The sequence below is a fragment of the Helobdella robusta genome (assembly GCF_000326865.2).
Source record: "Helobdella robusta unplaced genomic scaffold HELROscaffold_44, whole genome shotgun sequence".
Lineage (NCBI taxonomy): Eukaryota > Metazoa > Annelida > Clitellata > Rhynchobdellida > Glossiphoniidae > Helobdella > Helobdella robusta.
In genome coordinates this window covers 1,430-17,962 of record NW_008705063.1, presented here as the reverse complement: position 1 = coordinate 17,962, position 16,533 = coordinate 1,430, and the positions used below count along the sequence as shown (strand labels likewise).

Here is a 16,533-nt window from a genome sequence, read left to right as displayed (position 1 = left end):
CACGCACACACACACACGCACACAACACACACACACACAGACGCAACCTATGATCGAGAAGCTCCGACATGGAGGGCACTAACGAGAATTGGAATGCTATGCAACCGGGCCGAGTTCAAACAGGGGCAAGATAGTATCCCAGTCCTGAAGAGGTTGTACTGGTCATAATGATTACGCCATGACGATGATGACGTGATCATGACGATGATGACGTAATCATGACGATGATGACGTCAGCGTGACGATGATGATAATTTCGAAAATTATGCCATATGCATGATAAATACGAGATCCTAGGCTATCACATGTGACGTACATTGATGCTGTGATTCGCGTGTGTCTTCATGCAATGCGTATTCGTTGTAGACGATGAAGAAACATAGAAGAACGTGCACATATGGTTATTTATTTGTTGGAAAATAAAATTTTTTACCTCAGAGATTGTAATGGCGATGCTTCGGAGTCTGCCCTTCTGAAATTTGTGGAACTGTCCATCGGGGAGGTGGAAAAACACCGCAAAAGGTGCAAGAAAGTCTGTGAAATCCCCTTCAACTCTACTAACAAATATCAAGTTAGAGCCAATATGTGTGAGTGTGCGTGTGTGTGTGTACGTGTATGCGTGTGTGTGTGTGTACGTGTATGCGTGTGTGTGTGTGTACGTGTATGCGTGTGTGTGTGTGTGTACGTGTATGCGTGTGTGTGTGAACTGAGCTTGGCAACAGGAATTGAACTAAAATACTGTAACCTAAAATTGTCCTTAGATCATTTGAGTCAGTAGGCAATTGCTTACAACTTATATCTTTCAAAATTTGATGATTTCTACAATCAGAAAAATATTCAGTGTTATTTTCACAACCTAAGCTGAGTCCAGAAATTACAAACAACATCCTTCATCATTCATTGATTCATTCCTACAAATTAAAATGTCTCCATCACTTTGAAGAATCTTCTTCTAAACGTTTGATCCCATCCCACAAACGAATTTATAAATTTTTTATATTCTTCCCGGCATAAAATGTCCAAAATATTTATTAATTTTAAAAAAAATTTTCACTCAACCCACCAACATTTCTACCCCCAATCCAGGTCTCCATCCACGAGATAGAGGGCGACAACGACCATGGTGAAACAAAAATGAACCTCCTCGTCATGAAAGGGGCACCAGAGCGGATCCAGGAAAGGTCAGGGGTCAGGGTTACAAAAATTATGGGCGATTTTTGTGATAAAAGATGCGGAGGATGATGAATGCTTTTGCCTATTGCTGTTATTCTTTATCATCATCATCTTCATCATCATCGTCGTTGTCGTCATCATTGTCATCATCGTCATTATCATTATCATCATCATCTTTGTTGTCATCGTCATCATCTTCATCATTATCAACGTCTTCTTCTTTATCATCATCGTCATCATCTTCATCGTCTTCTTCTTTATCATCATCGTCATCACCATCATCATCTTCATCGTCATCAGCAACATCATCAACAGCTACAACAGTAGCTGTTGATGATCTGATGTTGATGATCACTTTCATCATCGTCGTCATCAGATGCAGTACAATTTTGATAAACGGTAAAGAGGAGCCGATGAGCGAGGCGAACAAAAACGCCTTCAACCAGGCCTACCTTGAACTTGGCGGACTGGGCGAAAGGGTTTTGGGGTTCTGTGATTATCTGCTCCCTGTCAATCAGTATCCCATCGTTAGTAACATCCATGAAGAGTTTTTTGCTTTTGTTTATTTGTTGAGGATTGTTTTTAATAGTAGTTGTACGAAGTTCTTTCAGTTTTCTGGTTTGATACTTTTCATTTGATGTAACTCTTTATTCGTTTCATCCAGTTCGTTCAATTTTTTGTTAGTTTATTATTTGTTTTTTTTTCTTCTATCTGTTCATCTGTTCATTTATTTATTCATCACTCACTCACTCACTCACTCACTCACTCACTCACTCACTCACTCACTCACTCACTCACTCACTCACTCACTCACTCACTCACTCACTCACTTATTTTTCATCTATCTAATCATTCATTCATTCATCTACTCAGTCATTACTCACTCACTCAAGCTTTTCTTCAACTATCCAATCATTCCTTCATCTGTTCATTCATTGTTCACTCATTTTTTATTCATTCATTTATTACTTATTTGCTCACTCGTTCATTCTACCCTCAATCCATCCATCCACCTATCGTCTCAGGGGTACAGTTTTAACGGAGACGAAAGTAACTTCCCGCTATCCGGATTGAGATTTGTGGGATTGATATCCATGATTGATCCACCGAGGGCCGCCGTGCCAGACGCCGTCAGCAAGTGCAGGAGTGCTGGGATCAAGGTGATGATGATGATGGTGGTGATGATGATGATTGTGGTGATGATGATGATTATGGTGGTGGTGATGATGATGATGCTGATGATTTTGATGGTGATGATAATGATGAATATGATGATGATGATTTTGATGGTGATGATGATTTTGATGGTGATGATGATGATGATGACATTGGTAATGATGATGGTGATAATGTGGTTAATAGTGATGAAAAAGATGACAGAGGTGATGAATTTAAAAAAATACATGATTCGTAACAGCAAATTTGACGTATAGAAGTAATTCTAAATTATTTCAGTAATTCACTTTCTCCTACTAGGTCATAATGGTGACAGGCGATCATCCAATCACAGCGAAGGCCATAGCAAAAGGGGTGGGCATAATTTCCGAGGGCAACGAGACTGTAGAAGATATCGCCGCCAGATTGGATATTCCGATCAGCGAAGTTAATCCAAGGTTTGTGATTGGCTGGGTGGGTGAAGTTTTGATTGGTTGGCTGTTTTTGCGTGGTTATGATTGGGTGGATAGGTGGATAAGTTTGGTTTTGATTGGCTGGCTGGTTGGGTTACAGTCGACTGATGAATATCAGTACATATCTCATTAATTTATTTCATTTATGCGTTTGTTTTTACTCTCAAATAAAATAAATCTTTTAAAATGTTTTTGTAACACAAAATAAATAAATAAATAAAAATTATAAAAAAAATAAATATTTATGGAGATTGGAATGAAAAGTTTACTATTGAAATATCCAAACCACTTCGTCATATCATTGTTAGTGATGCTAATAAACTGGCAGAAAACTTATATCAGCCAATATTTTTCTTCCAAAATTTATATTCTGAGAGAGCTTGGATGGTAAAAAAAATTCAACGTTTCAAATGTAGATAGATAGGTGGGTGGTTGGTAGGTTGGCTGGTTGGTTGATTGGTGGTTGGTTGGTGGGTTGTTTCTTCTTAGATGGATTTATTGTGTCTTGTTGTAATGTGTTTTGTTGTATTGTGTCTTGTTGTTTGCAGATTAATAAGCTTATATATACTTATATTCGTTACGTACATATACATACAAATTAGTCACACACACACACACGCACGCACACACACACACACAAACACACTCAAACACACACACACACAAACACACACAGAGACGCACAAGCCTGCGTAGTACACGGAACAGACCTCCGTGACATGACCTCAGCCCAATTGGACGACCTCCTAGCCAATCACAGCGAGATCGTCTTCGCAAGGACCTCCCCCCAGCAAAAACTCATCATCGTCGAGGGCTGCCAACGGCAGGGGGCCATTGTGGCTGTCACAGGCGATGGAGTCAATGACAGTCCCGCCCTTAAGAAAGCAGATATCGGTCAGTAGTTGACTGTAGTTTAGATTTTGACAATTTATTTTTGTCTTTTTAATGAAAAATTTTATGGAATTAATGAATTTTTTTTGATTTTTAATAAAAATTATTAAATTCAATGACAATATTCGTCTTTACTGAATTTCTTCGGCCACCCAAAAGAGATTTCCTCACAAAAATGTGTGTCTGGTTGCGATTATTTGAAATTTAAATAATACAAAAATATGAACGTTTAAAACTGAGCATTGTGTGGTATTTTGTGTTGTATATACATATACACACATACTATGTGTATTTTGTGTGGTATTTTGTGTTTTTTATACATATACACGCATACTATGTGTATTTTGTGTGGTTTTTGTGGTGTTCATACATATACACACATACAGTTTTATAAAAAATTTTCAAAAAAAATTTATTTCATTCCATTTCTACGTACCTTAGGTGCATTACATTTTCAGTGCAAATCGTTAGCTGTCAAAAAGTCCAATGAAAGTATTTAACCACATGATACCACACAATACCACACATTACCACAACCACACGATACCACACAATGCCACACATTACCACCCAAGGCCACACAATGCCACACATCACCTCACAAGGCCACACGATACCACACAATGCCACACATCACCACACATCACCTCACAAGGCCACACGATATCACACAATGCCACACATCACCACACATCACCTCACAAGGCCACACAATACCACACAATGCCACACATCACCACACATCACCTCACAAGGCCACACGATACCACACAATGCCACACATCACCACACATCACCTCACAAGGCCACACGATACCACACAATGCCACACATCACCACACAATGCCACACAACGACATAATGAAATGAATAGTGGACAATTTCCACGCCAGGCGTCGCTATGGGGATTGCCGGAAGTGACGTAAGCAAGCAGGCAGCTGATATGATCTTGCTCGATGACAATTTTGCATCAATTGTCACCGGCGTCGAAGAAGGTTAGTGACGTCATGACGGTGGTGATGATGATGATGGTAATGATGTCGGTGATGATGACGTTGGTGGTGATGATGATGATGATGATGGCGATGATGATGATGACGATGGTGATGATGGTGACGTTGGTGGTGAAACCGAGAAACAAAAAAAACTAGACCAAAATTGTCAAAAGTAAAACTTCGATAACAACTTCAAACCAAAGAACAAAAAACCAGACCACTTGGATAACAATTTCAAAACAAAAAACTAGGCCAAAATTTTCAAAAGTAAACTTCGATAACAACAGTCGTCGTCAACAAAAACGCCCAAACGACAGGTCGGTTGATTTTTGACAACCTCAAAAAGTCCATTGCCTACACACTGACCAGCAACATTCCAGAAATAACTCCATTCCTACTATTCATCCTGGCTGACATACCTCTCTCCCTAGGTTAGCTGGGGTTAGGAGGAGATGATAATGATGGTGGTGTGATGATGATGATGATGATGGTGATGGTGAAGATGATGATGTTGGTAGTGATAAGATAATTTTGGTGATGATGATAGTGATGACGATAATGATGATGATGATGTTGGTGATGATGATGATGACGATGGTGGTGATAATGATGATGATGATGCCCATTAACTTTCCACTATGACCTTTTAACCCCGTTATGAAATTTAAAATGAAGGCTATTCTGTATTTGTACTCTCATACTAAGAATTATCCTTGACCAATAAAAACCTAAAAATGAATTAAATATCATAAGTATAAACCGAATATCAAATAAAAAAAAAACCAGAGATAAAACACAAACTATTGAATGGTGCATTTAACAATGAGAGTTGAATATACGCGCGAATGAACTCATCACACAATTTCTTTAACGTTATACGTAAGGGGTGGAGAAACCTTTTGCTGCGAGGGCCGCATTGAAAAGTATTTTACCATTGGAGGGCCGCATATGTACAGTTTTGACGTGGAAACTTTTCAACATGTCCATTTGTGGCTTTTTTGGCAATTTGCAGTCAACTCGGCTACTTTAGCGCAAAACTTGGCATTTTTGTTGATCAAGCCAAATTTTTATATACTTGCTCGTTTAATTTTTCTCTACTGCCTTGCATGCTGTAACAGTTTCTGCGTCTGTCAGATCCTGATTTTCAAAGAATAATAAAAAAAAATGTTGTTTATATAAGAGAGCATTTGAACTTTGACCCAGGGACGATAACGATCCTGTGCATTGACCTCGGCACGGATTTGGTTCCCGCCATATCTCTGGCGTATGAATCAGCAGAGAGTGACATCATGAAGAGACTGCCAAGAGATCCTCTGCACGATAAACTTGTTAATAACAGGTTGATTGGTTGGTTGTTCGGTTGGTTGTTTGGTTGGTTGGTTGTTTGTTTAGTTGTTTGGTTGGTTGGCTAGTTTGTCAGTTGGTTGGTTGGTTGTTTGGATGGTTGTTTGGTTGGTTGGCTAGTTTGTCAGTTGGTTGGTTGGGTGGCTGGTTGGTTGACTATTTGATTGGTTGGTTGGGTGGCTGGCTGATTTGTTGGTGGCTTGGATAGTTAGTTAGTTGGTTGATCAATCAAATAGTTAATTAGCTGATTTGTTTGTAAAAAAAAATGATACTTGGCTGTCTGTTTAGAACGCTTACTTACTCAAAAATTGTTCCAACTTCAACAAAATAACAATCCCAACATAATTTTTAAACCTAAAATAAAGTTATAACAAAAACAATTTGAATTTTCAATCTAATTCAATTTGAATTTGTCAATCTGAATTTTTCAATAGTTAATTAACTGATTTGTTTGTAAAAAAAAAATGTTACTTGGCTCTCTATCTAGAACGCTCGCTCATTCAAAAATCATTCTAACTTCAACAAAATAACAATCCCAACATAACTTTTAGACCTAAAATAAAGTTATAACAAAAACAAATATTAGCATCTAATTCAATTTGAATTTTTCAATTTGAATTTTTCAATTTGAATTTTTCAAAAAAAAAAACTCAGATTGATAGGAATGGCTTACGGCCAGATAGGCCCGATACAAGCCTGTGGTGGATTTTTTGCTTACTTCGTCATCATGTCTGAAAATGGATTCCTTCCGCGAAAGCTGCTGGGAATCAGACGAGAATGGGACTCAAGATCCGTCACGGATCTTGAAGATTCCTATGGACAGGAATGGGTGTGTTAAATGTCTGTGTGTGTTTCTCTGTGTGTTTTTCTGTGTGTGTATGTGTGAGTGTGTTTGTGCGTGTGTATGGTGTGTGTATGTTTCTGTGTGTGTGTGTATGTGTAAGTATGTGTGTGTGTGGTGTGTTTATAGTGTATGTATGTGTGTTGCTGTTAGTTTGCAGTTCGAATTATTCATTTGGTGTTAAACTCTTAGATTTCATTAATTGTTTGAAATGTTTCAATTGTTTGAATGTTTCTTGTACTTGCCAAACAAGAAGATACCTACATAGTTTAAATGTTATACAAGCGAGGCAGCTACAATGAACACCATCAAGCCGCGGTTAAGGAAGTTTTAAAAAGCGACAGACTTTTAGAGAACGTTTGTTCATTTATTCATAAAATTGACAACTGAAAAAGGAACAAGAATCACAGCAGAATTTAGCTGACTATTACCACAAATTATTATTGGTCGCCTCTGAAGCTACGCTTGGGGCTCCTACTTACCTACCTACCTATCTACCAACCCACCAACCTACCTATCTACCTACCTACCAACCTATCAACCTACCTACCTACAAACCCACCAACGAACGGATGACATAATTATGATTATTATAATTACATATTCTTCCTTTATTATTGCTACCATTTGTTATTATTTATTAATATTCATTATTATTAAAAGAATTTTGAGATTTTTATTGTCACAAATTTTGAATTCTAAAAATTCTGGGCAGACATACGCGCAGAGGAAGGCTCTAGAATACACATGCCACACAGCGTTCTTCGTCTCCATTGTCGTCGTCCAGTGGACCGATCTGGTGATATGTAAGACCAGGAGAAATTCCATCATACATCAGGGAATGCTGTCAGTCGTGTTGACGACGACAATGATGTTGTTGTTGATGAGGATGATGGTTGTGTTGTTGTTGTTGTTGATGATGATGATGATGTTGCTGTTGTTTTTGACGGTGAATTCATTAAATTATTATTATTACCATCATCATTAATATTATTATTATCATTATTATTAAGTATTATTAATTATTATCATTATTTTTATTATAATTAATAATAATAATAATAATTATTAAATATTATTAATTACTATTATTGTTATTATTATTATTATTCCACCTAGGAACCATTACTTAACATTCGGGCTGTTCTTTGAAACTGCCCTGGCGGCCCTACTGACATACACTCCCGGACTGGACAAGGGACTAAGAATGTACCCCTTAAGGTCTAAGGGGTGGTTGATTGGACCGTGTGGAATAAATTTATAAAAATGAATAATAATTGTTATTATAGTTAGCGTATAATTGTATTATTATTATTGTTATTATTATTATTATTGTTTTAATATTATTTACTAAATTAGGTTTTGAAATAAATAAAATCAATCAACCAACCAACCAATCATCAAACCGACCAATCATCAAACCAACCACCGACCAATCAATCAATCAACCAATCATCAAACCGACCAATCAACCACCGACCAATCAACCAACCAACCAATCAACAACCAGATGGACCTGGTGGCTCATGCCCCTTCCCTTCAGTTGTTCCATACTTTTGTATGACGAGCTGAGAAAGTATCTACTGCGCACAAACCCTGGCGGATGGATGGAGAGAGAAACTTATTATTAAAAAAAATTATGATTTTATTATTTATAATAATGTGTTTTTGATTTAATTTCTTCGTTTTTATTCGTTGATTTTTTAAGTTCCAAAAATGTTAAAAGTCTTCTTTTAGACTTCTTTAACCTCGAAGCTTTTTTATTTAAAGTTTGTCTATAAGGCTTTTGATTTCCAATGGTTCTAGTTGCCAAGCCAATGATGAAATAATGAAACGACTATCTTATGTTCTAAAAAAAGTCACCACCTTATTAATTAATTGATTATTTATTAGATATACTAGCCAGTTTTCTGGTTGATCACATTTTTATAACACGAATTCTAATTGTCGTTACATACAATTTTATTAAGTATTAGTTTTCGCCAAATAACATATGAGACAAAAGTTTTATAGGCCAAATGTAATATTTTGTGACATAGTATAGGTAGGTGTTGATTAATAATTCAAACAGCCTGGAATTGAATTTTACAAAAAAGAAAAGTTGACTTATAACAATTTTTAAAAATGCACTGGCCACATTCGAACAAATTTTTTGGTTTCTTCTAAACATTTTGGCTGACTAATGCCCATGTTTGCAAATTTATGGTGTATAAATAGATAATAAATCAATAAATTAACTAGAATTTGATCTAAAACTTGAATCACATTTCAGTCAAAGCCACTTGCCCAGCAAAACGATAAGAGATTGATTGCAAAACTTTTGAACGATAATCAAGCGGAGCTGTCATAAACATCACTTTAATTGTATATATATATATATTATATATATATATATATATATATATATATATATATATATATATATCGTCTAGATTTTTTGCATGTCGAATAAAGACATAATTCATCTTAGTCATATAATTACTCTTGTGAAGTTATGTTGTAATTACACACATACGCACACGCACGAACACACACAAGCTAATATCTATGTATATATAATTGTATACTAACGTATGTTTTATATCAATACGTTCTCTTAATGTTGATTGTATATGTATATATATATATATATATATATATATATATATATATATATATATATATATATAGGTAGATGTTGTGTTTAAGTGGTAGTTGTAGAGCTTTATATATATATATATATATATATATATATATATAGTATATAAATACACACACACATATATAAGTATATATACATATATACATATATTTATATATATATTTTGATCATTTCATTATATAAACTTATAATTTTGAACTATGTCATAATCGTTTAGATGATAATATGATCGTGATTTCTTAAACATCATCGTCCTCATCATCGTCATCATCGTCGTCATCATCTTCTTCGTCTTAGCATAATTGTGTGAAAGCTCATGTTAATAATTACTTCATTTGCGATCCACAAACACGCGCACACCTACACACACATATACACATATAAACACACATGTATACACACATACACAAACACGTCACACACCCACACACACACTTGCACTCTCTTTCATGACTGACATTTCTTCAGATTATGCTATTGTATTAGAATTTATTTTATTTGTATTATAAACTTTTTTACGAAAAATTATGTAAATTATTTAGTTCTTATAGATATAAATTTACAATGGAAATTTGCCAAAAAATTCTTCTTCATTTATACATTTTATTTATATTTTAACTTTCTACAAAGTCCATTTGACGATTTTGACTGAAGTTCCGGCTAAAAAATAGTTGTCACAGACGTACAGAACTATATATTCATACCAAATAAACTAATCAAATACGAGTTTCTAAAACTAGTCACTATCCGAAAACTAATTTGTTTTAATGATTTATTTTAAAATAATTCTAGCAAATTTATATGTTTGGCTAGTTGCGTGTGTTAGCAAGGTACTTTGATAAGCAGTACGTGTTGTTTTCGTAAAAATTTTTGCCTTTTTTCTTGGAAAAACAACTTTGTTATGTGTTTTCTTTAATAAATTTTTATTTTTTCTGATTTGGTTTTTTCATAGCACCTTGCTCTCGGCACATGTATTAAGTTTTTATTGATTATTGTCGGCCATTTTTATGAGTTTTGCGACTATTTTTGTATTAATTTTTCTTGATATATCTGTTTTTTTTGTAACTTTTTAGCTTTTTCTCCTTTGTCTTCAATGCCCTACGCTCACCGATTTTTTTATAAATGTCTTGCTTTATTTTCGTAATGTTTTTTGCCAAAAAATCTGTAAAGATAACTTTTCCACGAGGGGAAGTTTATAAATATGTTTATTATTTCGTATTTATATTGGTTTTAGTTATTAATTATTCAATATATATATATATATATATATATATATATATATATATATATATATGTATATAAATATATAAATATATTATATATTTATATTTATATTATTTTTTTTAATTAGTCATCTCTTCTCAAACAGCCTATAGATACTGCATACGTCTCAAACAATTTGACATATAAGCACATTGAAACAAAGATGCGAATAGTTGAGAGTAACACTAAACTGAAAGAAAGAGGATAATTTGTTAATGGCATAGATGTTAAAAGCACTTCTAAAAGACGATGCAATGAATTGAATGTTGAAAGTACCATACCTGTCCAAATGCAATTGCGTGTGAGAATCGTCTGGTTATCACTACAATTTACGTAAGGGCTTGTGTGTGTGTGTGTGTGTGTGTGTGTGTGGTGTGTGTGTGTGTGTGTGTAGGTGTGTGTTTGTGTGTGATTGATACACCTGAAGGAAAATCAGAAAAGAAAACAACTAATGAAAGGATGTTTAAACTTTCAGTAATATTTAACTTGACTTGAAGATGAAAAATTTTGACTAGATACTTTTGACTTGAAACATAATGTAAGAATTAATCGCAGTTGTGAATTTGGTTTAAGAGCTCATCTCAGTAAAAATTTTACAAAATCTTAAATTATTTTCCAAGTTCAAAACCATACCTTTACAAATTCAACACACCTATACTTTAAATCGATTCAACATTTATTCATTTTAATTTATTTTTCTATGTCCTAAATTTTTTGCTCTCAAGCCAAATAAAATATTTATAGACTAAACAAACCTAGATCTCATTTTGCTTCATATTAGAGGTTGTACTTCGGTGATCAATTTTTGAATTCTCTAAATATTTATATATTTATTATTTGGAATAATTTTACTCATATATACATGCAAATATGAATACAATAAACATCGAAAATCACCATTACATTTTTTGAACGTTTTTACTTGTATACTTTTTTAATAGTTATCATGAGTTGTTAAGAGTTATTTGTATACAAAATTTATATACTCAATCTACAAAGTTAATTTCATTTATTCGTTCGTTCGTTCGTTCGTTCATTCATTCATTCAATCATTCATTCGTTTTTTTCCAGCTTTCATTCTTATTCATTCTTACATACGGTAAACCATCAAGTTGTCGTCATTCTCATACTTGCATATATGTAATTTTACTTGTATTTAGTTGTATTAATAATTGTATTATTGTGATTTAACTTAGACCCATTAATACATATTGTTCTCTCTCTCTCTTTCTCTTTCTTTCTCTCTCTCTCTCTCTCTCTCTCTCTCTCTGATTCTCATTCTACACATGTTTAGATAGTTTTTTCAGTTTTTGACAACCGTAAAGACGAACATTTGAATGTCAGAAAACTCAACGAATTTAGTCAAATTTTTTCTTTTGAAATGTTTACACGTTTTCCGAGTAGATCGATTGACAAATGAAAGAACTTTTACTCAATTGTTAAACAGAAACACGTATTAACAAATTATAACACACACAAACATTCCAGCACACAAACATACCAGCACACACATTCACACACACACACACGCACATAAAAGCTATTATATTTTTACAGATATTCATACATAAACGCCAAATATGTATATATATAAATATGTATTTAGAAGCTTGAGTACAACGAGCGTTCAGCGAGAGTCTTCAGAGGAAGAGTTTCCGTCAACGAGTGTTTCCGCCCTTTAACTTCCGGACACTCTCGAGAAACAGGGCCACATGCAGAGATCAGTTGGATGTCTCTTGCTGAACAAACAATCTGCCTCGCTTTGAAATTACCTCCTTTTATACTGAAAAATTGAGTAGGCGTGTCAGACAGTTCACATATAAGTTTACCATGATGTGAGTTATATCGACGAGCCAAGTAACTAGCTAAGCCGATTCTGGGGATGTTGGGTAATCGGAAGACTTGCGTTCACACGGGCTCGTCTGTTAACTAATTAAATTTGCATTCCTATTTCTCAATGGCATCTCAACTGAATTAACATTACGCCATCGTCTCAACGTCTTTTTTGAAAATTATGAAACAATCCATCACCAGACATTAGAATAAAAGTATGAAAGAAAGAAGATAAAATTCTTAAAACGATATAAAAATATCAAATAAATACACGAAATCTCTTAAACACTACTAAGTGTTTGAAATAATGTCGATATGGTAATACTGACGACGACAACAACAACAACAACAAAATAATAATATTAATTCTTGTCGTTGTTGTTATAACATTAATTATCATCAGTTACATCATAATAAACATATATCTCTCTCTCTCTCTCTCTCTCTCTCGCTCTCTCTTTCTCTCTCTCTCTCTCACTCTCTCTGTATAAAACCGGATCTTGGTTTCACCAATGACGCACCTTCATATAGATAAGGCAGCAATCGTTTGTCGACATCTCAAACAAATATAGTTATAAAATAATAAAAAAATAATAATTATTACTACTATAAAACTACAACAACTACTACAGCTACTACTGCTACAATTATTACTACTACTACTACTACTGTGCGTTTGTGTGTGCATGCGCTTATGTGTGTGTATGTGTGTGTGTGTATGTGTGTGTGTGTGTGTGTATACGTGTGTGTGTGTATGTGTGTGTGTGGGTATGTGTGTGAATGTGTGCCTTTAATTGTTTGGGTAATTGAAATCGGTAATTACGGCGTTAACATTAAAAAGGCAGTTCAGTTTAGTTGGAAAATTTAGTTAGGCTGATAATTACGAAGAAAAATAATAAGAAGAAAATTACACCGCTATAATTATTTAATAATTAATTTTAATAACAACAACAATAATAAAAAATAATAGTAATAATTAAGAGTAACATTATAATAATTAATATTATTATTGCAATTTTGTCTAGTTGACAAACCTACCGATCAAGACTCTACACAGCACCTATCATATATAGCAGGTCAACTATCTGATATATCTATATATACATTATTATTATTATTTATATATATGTATATGAATATGTATATGAATATGAATGTATATATATATATATGTATGTATATATATATATATATACTATATACATTCACTTTAAACTTTACTGGAATACTGATTAAACTGTTGCTTTAAAAGTTTAATTGTACGGATAGCTTAATCCGTATTTTTTAATATTTTAAATAAATTTTGAAAAACAGAGTCTTATTAGAGAGAGTCAGCATTTGAAATATAGTAACATGATTGGCAAAGTTAAACGGTTTTGGGGTCTTTTTGTTTGGCTCGTTATCATTGTTTTGGCTGCTGGAGGTGCTCGATCCTCACCAGATAATGGTTAGAGTTTTGGGGTCATTTAAGTCGTCAGTCATTTATTTAGTCGTATCATTTGAGGATTTTTTTTTAAATAAGTTAAAACAGAACATCCGTGTTTAACCTGTGCTACAGAGAAATTTAGATGAATACATTACAATTGGATTATTAATTAACTATTAATTAACTTATTAAGCACGAAATTGACGTCTGGGTAATGGTCATCATCATTATCATAATCGTAAGATATATTTCTCTCTTTTTCCGCCCTCTCACTCTCTCTCTCTCTCTCTTTTTCACTGTTTTCTCTCTCTGTCTTCTCTCTCTCTCTCTCATCCCGATTTTAATAAACTTTTAAAACAATTTTTCAAAAAACGAAATTGAAGTTTCAGAAAGTGACGGAGGTCAGTGTAGTCCCTGTCCTATACAAGAACCGAGCAAGTTCTGCCAGCATAGAGGTAGTTAGAGCCCCCACCATTCAAATGAATTAATTATGAATTAATTCAAATCATTTAATTAATCATTTAATTTTAATTTTATTCTATTCATTCTAATCGTCTGATCATTTTAATTTAAAATATTCACGTGTGTGAGTGATACCTCGTTCATCATCCGCTTATTGTTCAGGTCAGTGTTGTTTCGACAAGTCTAAACAGCTGATGTATTGCATGTGAGTTGAGATTACTTAATAATCATCTTTCAGTTTGGGTCTCTTGAGTTCCTAGTTTAATTTCGCTTACCCCTCAGCACAAGTTTAACCACAGTTGCGAAATAATTTGTCCACCTACATTTTCCATAAACACTCCACAACAGGTGTCGGAAGGATTTTACGGGAACCCAATGCCAGGATCATTTTCTGCCTAGTAAGTTCAATTGTTTATATTCAAATTTTTTGAAATTACTCTCCGAGAATCATTAAGGGCATAGCAGACCTGATATCTTAAATATTAAGGGGAGTGTGAATGTGTAAAACAAACTCTGCCACAAATTATTAGAGTGAAATTGAAATAAGCAAAAGATTAACAAAGTCCAAATTTTTTGTGTAGTAAAGGGCTTAGCTTTTTTTTGTAGACATCTTCAAATTTTTTTTTCTGTGTAAAAGATTGTGCGTGTATGTTTTTGCAAACGGTCAAGTTTTTCTTATTTCATCATCATCATCACCATCGTCAACAACACCATCATCATTATCATCAACATCATCATCATTATCATTAACACTAACATCATCATCATGAATACCAACATTATCATCAACACTAACATCATCATCATAATTACCATCATCATCAACACCAACAACATCATCATCAACACCAACATCATCATCAATACCAACACCATCATCATCAATAGCATCATCATCATCAACACTAATATCATCATCATCACCACAAAGGTCGTGACAAACAGATGAACTTGACCTTGCTGGCCACGGGGTTAAGTCTTTTTATAACCCTCATTGCTCTGGCAGTCTTAGTCTTCGTCATCGTCCTAAGTGTCAAGTTAGTTCTTGAAATGAAGTGAAAAAATTTTTTTGATTGACGGTGATGATGATGATGATGTGGTCTAGAATTGATGATGGTGTTGGGGGAATGAAGGTATTTTCAGTTATGATGATGATCAGGATGTGGTGATGATGATGGTGACACTTTCTTATTTTGTCTGAAACCTGAACTCATTCTTGGGTCTAATTTGAATGAACTGAAAATTCATCATGGTGTATTACTGTACGAACGCTATAGTTAAATTTTTTAGATTGGGACCCTGATATAGTGTATTAAACTGGTAGATTTTTTTTACCAGATTCATTTAGTAATGAATCTTCTCGACATGAGAATGTAAAATTTGGTAATCGAGATTCCAACGTTCTTGATGTACAACTAATCAGTTGCGAATCTAGACAGTGTTAACAAGAGCCGAAATTGAAAAAAAAAGTTAAAAATTTTGATATGACCTGTTGACATTTAAAAAAATGACCTCTAACAACAACAACAACAAGCAACAACAACAACAACAAGCAACACTGTCTTCTCTGCCAGTTTAGAACCGCATCTGCTTGGCTTTTGTTAATTATTGTTTTAACTGCAAACATTTTGACAAAGTTTTCATCTGGTACAATCTAATTGTGAAATGGCAACAAAATATAGTTCAATAACTCAAATATTAAAAATATTCAAGTAATAATTCAAATGTAGAAGCATTCTGATAAACAGGAAGTCGAGACGAAAGCAAGAAAAGAAATTGCACACGGAATGTTTAGACAAAGAACTTTTGTACGTGCAAGGAGAACTTGAAAAATTGACTCCCGTTGAAAAAATGGTTGTTGAAAATAGTTTCTAAGTTGAATCTTTCTTGTATGTTGATTAAATGTATATTATCTTTCATGGTGTATCCACCAACATTACAACAAACATTAATAATTTTAATTGGAACATATATATCTTTTACAAATTAACTTAAATAAAGACGACCAAACTGATGTTTGAGCTTTAAAAAAAGTC

General features: G+C 33.9%; 2 protein-coding genes across 2 annotated transcripts in view; both read left to right on the top strand.

Moving 5' to 3' along the window:
• HELRODRAFT_157527 (hypothetical protein) overlaps positions 1-8,503 on the top strand; it is a gene marked incomplete at both ends in the record, with an annotated part of 9,774 nt that extends 1,271 nt beyond the window's left edge. Inside the window, 14 exons of the mRNA XM_009025855.1 lie at positions 41-152; positions 439-571; positions 1,087-1,181; positions 1,550-1,700; positions 2,199-2,333; positions 2,650-2,786; positions 3,478-3,695; positions 4,586-4,687; positions 5,005-5,118; positions 5,891-6,034; positions 6,694-6,860; positions 7,588-7,718; positions 7,992-8,093; positions 8,383-8,503. Of these exons, the coding sequence (XP_009024103.1) occupies positions 41-152; positions 439-571; positions 1,087-1,181; positions 1,550-1,700; positions 2,199-2,333; positions 2,650-2,786; positions 3,478-3,695; positions 4,586-4,687; positions 5,005-5,118; positions 5,891-6,034; positions 6,694-6,860; positions 7,588-7,718; positions 7,992-8,093; positions 8,383-8,503 (1,862 nt within the window). The remainder of the gene's footprint in view (positions 1-40; positions 153-438; positions 572-1,086; positions 1,182-1,549; positions 1,701-2,198; positions 2,334-2,649; positions 2,787-3,477; positions 3,696-4,585; positions 4,688-5,004; positions 5,119-5,890; positions 6,035-6,693; positions 6,861-7,587; positions 7,719-7,991; positions 8,094-8,382) is intronic.
• A 5,459-nt stretch (positions 8,504-13,962) lies between these two features.
• Positions 13,963-16,533, top strand: part of HELRODRAFT_177690 (hypothetical protein) — a gene marked incomplete at both ends in the record, with an annotated part of 2,975 nt that continues 404 nt past the window's right edge. The window contains 6 exons of the mRNA XM_009025854.1: positions 13,963-14,056; positions 14,419-14,493; positions 14,660-14,702; positions 14,846-14,895; positions 15,429-15,534; positions 16,228-16,351. Of these exons, the coding sequence (XP_009024102.1) occupies positions 13,963-14,056; positions 14,419-14,493; positions 14,660-14,702; positions 14,846-14,895; positions 15,429-15,534; positions 16,228-16,351 (492 nt within the window). The remainder of the gene's footprint in view (positions 14,057-14,418; positions 14,494-14,659; positions 14,703-14,845; positions 14,896-15,428; positions 15,535-16,227; positions 16,352-16,533) is intronic.